General features: G+C 36.3%; 1 protein-coding gene across 2 annotated transcripts in view; it reads left to right on the top strand.

The window, feature by feature from the left end:
• The first annotated feature begins 2214 nt into the window (after window positions 1–2214).
• The window catches only part of RAB3C (RAB3C, member RAS oncogene family), a 294453-nt gene continuing 287896 nt past the window's right edge, over window positions 2215–8771 (top strand). The window contains exon 1 of one of the 2 annotated variants that reach the window (XM_032336182.1): window positions 2215–2566. In XM_032336182.1, the coding sequence (XP_032192073.1) occupies window positions 2549–2566 (18 nt within the window). In that variant the 5' untranslated portion in view covers window positions 2215–2548. Of the gene's footprint in view, window positions 2567–3170; window positions 3395–8771 lie in introns of those variants that run through there. The other variant, XM_032336181.1, reaches the window with a different exon arrangement.

The following is an 8771-nucleotide window of genomic DNA, read 5'->3' as shown; positions in this document are numbered from 1 at the left end:
TGTTGTTAAGACTACCAGCCATCTCCCAATACCTGTTCTTCCTTTCTTTTGTAATGAAATACCTGGTTTTCAACTAGGCAAACGCTCACCCAGAATGGGGGTCACATTTCTCAGCCTTTGCCTTGTAATTAGGTATGATCACAAGATTAAGTTCTAGGCATGATGATCTAAGAGCCCTGGTGTATTTAATGGAGTGGGGGAATGCCTGTCATCCTCCTTCTTGCTGGGTACAATGTGGATGCGAGAACTGGAGCTTCAGCAGTCATCTGGTGACCTTGAGAATGAAACTCATAGATGGGGGTTTGATTTTAAACAAAGCTGAAGCGCTTTTGCTTCGACTTTAGGGAGATAATCAGCTCTAGTCCACTTTTGTTTGTTTAGTTAATCCCTGGATAGTTCGTTTGTTCTTCCTTCCTTCCTTTCTTTTTTTTAATTCCCCCTACCCACTTAAATATACCCAACTAAAATATGAAAAACAGTATGGAATTAAGTTCCCCAAAACTTTTGCAACTCTTGTTTTTTTCACAACTCGATTTTCATGGATTCTCTCACAAATAAAAGACATACTAGGAAACTGAGAAAGATTTCATTTTTAGAAAATGTTAAGAAGGCATGAACTTCTCAAAGAATAGTAAATCTAACACATTATTTGGAACATTTAAATATGTTCTATGATAACAGACTCTGAATTCTGAGAATTTTAGAAAGTAGTGATAGTATAAATATTACAGGAAATTCTTCTGAAGAATGTAGCTGTACATATTTTTATTATTAAATTCCAAATAAGTATATAAGTGTCATTATTTTTTTGGCACTCTCTTTGGCAAAAATATACAGAGCTGTATCCTTAATCTTTTAAAAAAAGTACAGAAGTCTTAACTTCTAATTAGTGCTTCAATGAAACATAGTGATACTAGGTTCCCTTTACCTTTTGTTATTAATTAATTTAAGTGAAATTGCTCTAACCATCACATAACTTCAACTATGCAAGGAACATTTTAAATTTTATTTTCTGAGAAGTTGTAAAAACTATTTACCTAGGCCATATCATATTCCTTTCTCAGTGACCACAAAATTAGCAAACAGATCTTAGATTTATTAAGAAAAACAGAATACAAAAACAAAACCAAATAAAACTAAAGTTAATGAGGTATTTTGAACCCAGGAGGCTCCCAGTATATCGTTGTTGCATTATGAGTCAGTCTGTGAAATTTTTGAACATTTCTTACATACAAATTCTTTTAAGGTAGTCTTTCTCGAATGGAAATTGCTGGAGTATTTGTTTAAAATGCTAATTCCTGGACTTCTCATCACAAATAGTGAATCAGAGTCCCTATGCATATCTTGAGAATATGAATTTTAAATACCTAACCCCAAGAGATTTTAAAGCACATTTGAGTTTCAGAACCTCTGTTCCATTGTTTTGTGTAATGCAAAGAAGTTTCAAGCTGATTCAGATTATTAGTCGCATGCCTCTGAGCCAATATCAGGTTGATTCTTTTTCCATTCTGCCTCCAATAATAATCATTTGTTTTTCTTTTTTTCTCTATTTTATATATCTTTTTTAATATATCTTTTAATAGTATATTTTTATATATCTTTTATATATCTTTTTTATAGATATATATTTTTATATATCTTTTTTCTTTATTTTTTTTTTAATTTCTTTTCAGCATAACAGAATTCATTGTTTTTGTACTACACCCAGTGCTCCATGCAATACGTGCCTTCCTTAATACCCTCCACCTGGCTCCCCCAACCTCCCACCCCCTCCCCCGCCCCTTCAAAACCCTCAGATTGTTTTTCAGAGTCCATAGTCTCTCATGGTTCACCTCCCCTTCCAATTTCCCTCAACTCTGGACCTCATGCAAAAGGCAGGAATCATTACTGGACTGATTAACTCTTAAAGGGAGAGGGGTGTCCCTAGATAGGTACAGAGAACATGGATGGCACACATCTGAGTCAAATTAGGGCGAAAATAAGTATGACAAAAGTAAGGTTAGATTACAAAACCATTTTTGAACTCATCCGGAATGAGTACCTCTATAACGCAAGGAATAACTGCATTAAAGAAAGAATAGGATAACTTAATAGAGGTCTCCTATCTCATTCTGTGACGGTGATTCTAGGCTCTGGTGATGAATGTGTTCATTTTATGTGACTTGCTTTGGGTAAATAACCCAGTGCCCTATCAGCTCTCCAGCCCTCGGCCAGCAGCGCTTGTGTGTGCGCTCTAATGACGGTAGAAGGTGCTTGGGGGAGGGCCTCGGGGAGGGGCCGCCCAGCGCAATCGCGCCCCTGGCACTTGCTAAGAGATTCTCAGCCTTTTCTCCGCAGCTGGCACTTGAAGACTCCACGCTTTCCCTCCAGAGGAAAGAAGCCATCTATCTAAATCAGCTGTTCTCTCCACGTCCCTCGTTTCTCTCTCCGCCAGTCGCCACCCCCACCCCTTCCATTGTGTTGTGCGTTTAGCTCTGCTTCCTGTGTAAGACCCTAACCTCATTTGTAGGAGCGGGCGTTACTGAGAATTTCGGATCCTCGAGTTGCAATGGAGCTGTACGGAAAGGTGAGCCGAAAGGAGTTCCTCCTGCATGCTCTGCGCGAAATGTCGCTTTGACGGACTTTGGGGGGTGTGTGTGTGTGTGTGTGTGTATGTGTGAGCGCGCGCGCTTGCCTTGTCAATGCAATTGTGCGAGTGAACTACTTTCTTTATGTGTGTGCTATTCATCATCTTTCTTTCCCGTGTTGGTTGAGTGAGATTGTAAAACCGCCCCACTCTGCTTATAGATATATGTAAACTTTCCCGTTTCGGGATAAGGAGGTGTAGGGCGGAGAGTACCAGAACGCAGCTCAGGTTTTTCTTGTATCGGGAATTAGCACAAGGTAGTGCGTTTCCTAACCAGAAAATCACAGTCTAGCCACGAAGTCTGTGAGTAGAAAGGGAAAATTCCCCGCTGATACGAGCTGGAGTCACTTTCTCCTGAGCCTCGCAAAGAAATTGGCTGGGAAGCTCCGAGCGGTCACAACCAGGAGCTATTCCAAGGGAGGCGAAGGGAGGCTCCGCGGCCAAGTCTGACTGGAGGAGCAGCCTCTTTAAATGCTTGCTTGCCGGGAGTTGTAGTTCAAGGCTCGCGGATTTGCGAGAAAAGCTCTGCGCGTTAAGACTACAAGTCCCAGGAGCGCGCGGGGACTCCCGGCCAGTACGCGTGTGCGGCGCCAAGGAGGGGACAGCTCCGGTGCTGATGTTGGAGCCGGCTAGTGAACCCCAAGAGTGCAGACTGTGGAACGTGGAGCGCGCGGGCTGTGCATGCTTGACCCAGCGCCCTCGCCAGCTCTGTCTTAACCAGAGAGAAAGGACATTTTGAGAACAATGAGACACGAAGCTCCCATGCAGGTGGGTCTATACAGAAAGTATGGCTTCAGGAGGAATTGAGACAGATGCTTTCTTCTCTCTCCAAGCACAAATTGTGCTCGACCGCAGGGAAGGTCTAGGTTCTGACTCGGTCTTGGGGACACCGTTGGGTTCCTCTGTGCTCTGCGGGGCTGTGATTGGGTTGTCTTGATGAGGAATAGAAGTATTTAATATCTTCCCAGGCTCCGCAGGGAGGATGTGAATGTTCGTCTAAAATGTAAACCTGAGCAAACAAAAGTCAGGGGAACAGGCGGTCTGGTGTTGCCATTGATCTTCCCTCCTGGCTGGCCTGGTTTGTGATCCCGGTGCAAATGCAATGATTTCAGGTTTGGGATTGCGAGCTCTCTATAGGAGTCGGGATGGAGGGAATTCCACTTGGTTAAGGGCGCGTTAAGAAAGGCTAAGACAATGTTAGGGTCCCCAAAGTCTCTTGTCTTCAATTAGGGTCCTAGTAGTAGTATGGGGGAGAATAATAAACACATGCCAAAGGCACGGCAGCCTTTAATCTCTATCCACAAAACTAGTTTACTCTGCGTTTAGAGACTCCCCTCTGAGGTATCCTGAGTGGTATGCCCGTTTGTTGTACGTTCCGATTCCCCATTCAGTTAGGTTTGGTTACTTCGACTTTGGTGGAAAGATGCCTCTGCCTAAGCATGTTGCTTAGGCAGATTTTGTTTTTAAATAAAAATGAGTGGTGCTTTCTTCTTTGTATGCACATTTAGTGCTAACATCAACCTGTGTTCATTAATCTAGCAGAGTGATCCTGTTGCCTAACAGAGGCACTTTATGAATGGGGCTGAGAAGAGAATGGAATACACCATTTGGAACATGTCTCTCTTGAGAACCCACCTCTGCTGCCAAATATAACAATATAAATATTTGTTTTTAATACTTGCTTAAACGCTTCCCAGTTGTTTTTTTCACAAATCAAAGACTTTAAACATATGCTGGTTTACTTTTAATTTATTTTATAGGTTATGTGATTTAACAGTGATATTAAGTGGAAAAAAATCTGTAGAGTTTAATTGTTTGTTGAGGGATTATATAACGGAAGCCCTCAAATTACATTATGACTTATTGAAAATTTGATTTGTTCTAAAAAACAGTGGTCCCATTGTGTATCTTCTAATATCTCTGTTTGTGACTTAGCTTTTCATTACAGACCTGATGTGAAAGGAATCTGGACAGACAATAAAGGTACAGGCTGTTGTAATCAAGATATATTGGTTTATGATAATTTTCCATTACTGGGGGTACTGCCAGGAACCAACTGGCTAAATTAATCATATTTGATTATAAGTAAACATTGACAGTAGACTTTACAAGTAGATTGTTAGTATTTAAAGTCAACCTCATATACACACTGAAGTCTATCAAAATAGATTACTAAAAAAACTATGCTGCATCTGAATTTTTGTTTTCTTAGAAGAGCTGCTTAGAATGTTCACAAGGTATGAAATTAATGCCTTAGGAAGAATTTAAATCATTTCATATTAACTAGGTAATAGGTTCTATAATTCTCTATTTTATTCAGAACTTCAATGAATTATTGTAAAAATAGGTAATAAATTTAGTTTATTTGTGGATAAAGCTATTTTTATATTTGTATTATATTTTATTCATTGGGCTAGATTTTTGAAACTTAAAAATTAAATGTCCAAATAATATAATGAATTCTATGTATAATTTAAGAATCAAAGACTTTTTTCTGAGGTATATTTAATTAAAACACATGCACTGATTCCATTTAACAAGTAAATTTTTACTATGATGACTCTCTATCAGGTTTTCAAATATATTATTATTCAGGGTTTCAAATATATACAATGATAGGAAGAATAAAAACTATAACCATGCTTTTATTTTCTTTAAGTGGCAAGTAATGTCTCAGTACCTATACTTCTGGAATATAATCATTTATTCCAGGTGACTTTGATACATGAAAATGCAGGAAGATAAGTAGTTGACATTTCTTTTTTATTTTCCTTTTTTTTAAAAGACTGAACCACATCATCATTTGAGATATATGCCTCCAAATTTTTTATGTAGTTTCTGAAAAATGAGTCACAAGCAAATCCTCATTTTATAGTTCATTTATCCGAAGAAATTCTTTTCCCCATTTAAAAATATTTAGTCCATTTGTTGATGTGAAACAAAACAAGCTCTTTAATTGCTGGCTTCTTTATTTATTTTCTTATTTCAAGGAAACGTTTAAAAATTATGTAATTTTTTTAAAAAGCATTTGATGTGCTTATATATATAGCTTAGTGGTCTGTTCAAGGTATATGTCTTTGATATATGAATATTTTCTGAAGAATATTTCTCTGAATTGAAGCAAAATGAGGGATAATAATTTTTTTATAGTAACTATTAAAATAATACATAATGATAGTCTTTGATGTCTATATTTCCTTTGTGACTAAATAACTAGGAATAGAATTTGGTAAGTGTTCCAAATAATGGGTTAGAATTTTAATGTAGGAGATGGTCATTTTGTGTTTTCTCATTCATTGAGTCCATAAATCCTGAAGGCCAAATGAAATGGGGACTAGCAGTGCTCATGACTTGAGGGCAAAACTCTGATGAACAAATTGTCATTTGATTCAAGAGCCAGAAATGAACAAATTCTGGTTTATCTAGTGCTTTGTCTCTGCCAAGCACCATTCCTTACATTCAGATCTCATTGTGTGTGTGCGTGTGTGAGAGAAAGATAGCTAGAGAGAGAGACACACACAGAGAGAGAGAGAGAGAGAGAGGAGAGAGTGTGTGTGTGTGTATGTATGTAAAACACAAAACAATCCTAGAGGTCACCATTACTCTAATTACAGCAAGGTACTGGAGCTTATTAAGATTAAATAACTTTTCCGACATGACAGAATCAAAATCTGCCAGATTTCTCTCTAGAAAGTCCGGGTTCTTTCTTCTGTTATTGTGTTCCTCAAGAAGACACACAGAGGTGATGTAAAGAACAAGGGCCCTATTGATAGAGTTCGCTTTCTGTCTCTGGAATTTCAATTTCTTGCAGATATACTTATTTTCTTGCAGGACCAAAGTGGGATCCATTGTCTCTCATTAAATGCTCGTCTTTAGTGTTGTTATCTATAAAGCTTTTGGGTCATCTCATAAATGTATAGCCTTTGAACTATTTAGGAAATTAAAACAAACAAAGAAACATTAATCCTAAGCATTAAGCAGAGTGGAAAAAAAAAAAAAAGGTTGCTTGACTAAAAATGAGGAGGATTGAAGAAAGAATATAGATGTATGCTAAAGATGAAGTTGAGGTAAAAGCTATAATAGATATTAAATATAGTCATGCTTTATACAAAAGCAACTCACAAAGGATTATAATCTAAATATCACTGTTTCATTTGGCTATGAAATGACATGGCATTCTGACCAAATCTAACCTTGGGATGATCCTTTTATCTTTATAAGAAATGAAAATTTAGTCTTCACCCCTTACAGAAACAGAGAAAACTCCTAGTTGACATAAAGACTTTCTGACTCTATTTAAACAAATTCTGGAAGCGTTTGTCTTTCTTCTGTAAAAGAAAGTGGAGTATAGAAAGGGGCATTAACTGAAAAGTAAAAATAAAACTTCATGATATAAGAATCATTTTCCTTTTCCACTTTTTCAGTCTAAGAAGTTGTGGATTTATTGCATGGTGTAATCACAGTTTTGCTTTGCCACTCTAAGCTCATAGTGGAACTGAAAAATCCCTTTCCTGGCCATCATATTCCAAAAAAAATATATATATTTTTATGTGTACGAATGGGTTTTCCTAGGACTGGTGATACACGAGACCCAACTTAACAGTTGTGTTACCTCAAAAGTGTTGTATAGGTAAAGGATTATCCAAACATTTTCTTCTTCTTTTTGTAATTCATTAATTGGTTTCAGAGGATCTACAAGAACAATCTTAGTAGGTAACCATGACATGTGAAGATGAAATCTTTTAGATTTACTTGGAATCAGGTAGATTTCAGAATTTTTTCATTTATTTACAGTTTTTAGATATTAATGTACATTGAAGTACACAAATTTTAAGTGAACAATTTTGTGATTTTTGATACATGGATATACCTGTGTAACACACACTATTATAAAGATATAAAACATTTCCAACCAACCCCAGAAGTTCTTTCATTCATATTTTTTTCTAGTTAATTCCCTGACTTAAAGTCTTGACTCTTTTTTAATCATAAAGCAGCTCGATTTATTCTAGAGCTTTATGTAGTTCTGTGAAACGTACAATAAAACATGTAGTAGAATATGCACTATCTACTCTTGAGTCTTTCTTATTTTGCTTAGGATAATGTGTATGGGATTAATCTATGTTGTCGCATGTATCAATAATCATTCCTTTTTATTGATGCATATTATACTTTTGTATTAATCTACCATACTTCCATACTTGTAAAATCCATTCCCCAGTTGGTGGATTTTAAAAGGTAATTTCCAGTTTGGTCCTGTTATTGTTAAGGCTATAAGCAGTGTCATATTGGTCTTTTGTAATATGCTTTCATTTCTCCTGGATAAATACCTAGAAGTAAAATTGTTGGGGTAAAGGGCAAGTGTATGTTTAACTGTAAAAAAGTCAAATGGTAGTACTTCTTACTAGCAATGTCTGAGTGTTCCAGTAGCTTTACAATCCTCAGCATATGTTGTCAGTTGTCTTTTTAATTTTGGTCACTTTACTGGGTGTTTTGTGGTATCTCACTGTGATTTGAATTTGAATTTTCCTGATATCCAGTGATTTGGGCACATTTCCATGTGTTTACTGGTCATTTATATAACTACTTTTATTAAAGTTTTCTTTAACGATTTGTTCTTATGGAAGGTTGTTTTATTGTTTACTTGTAGGCCTTTATATAAATTTGAAACTAGTTCTTTGTCCTATCTATCTATCTCTATGTCTATACATATATATACATATGCATATATCTAATGTGTTAATATATTAATATAAATATATATATTTAAAAATATTTTCTGTTAGTCTATAGCTTGAATACTCATATTCTTAATAGTGTCTTGATGAATTTTTTAAAATTTGGATGAAATCTAGGTTATTCATTATAGATGGACTCCCTATATATATCTGGACTATACACTTCCTTTGATTTGTTTGTTATGACTATGTCCTAAGACCTTGCTACAATTATTTATTTTTAGTGGGTTTTTTAGATTGCTTAAGAATTTCTACAGAAACAGTAGTATCATTTGCAAATAAAAACGGTTTACTTCTTCCTTTCCAGTAACTTCCTTTCTCCCACCCATCTTATTCCACAGAGTAGGATGTCCAGTACAATGTTGAGTAGAAATGAGGAGTAGACATCATTATCTTGTTTTCACTCT

Source organism: Mustela erminea, chromosome 3 (genome assembly GCF_009829155.1).
Source record: "Mustela erminea isolate mMusErm1 chromosome 3, mMusErm1.Pri, whole genome shotgun sequence".
NCBI lineage: Eukaryota > Metazoa > Chordata > Mammalia > Carnivora > Mustelidae > Mustela > Mustela erminea.
This window is presented reverse-complemented; position numbering and strand designations above follow the sequence as displayed.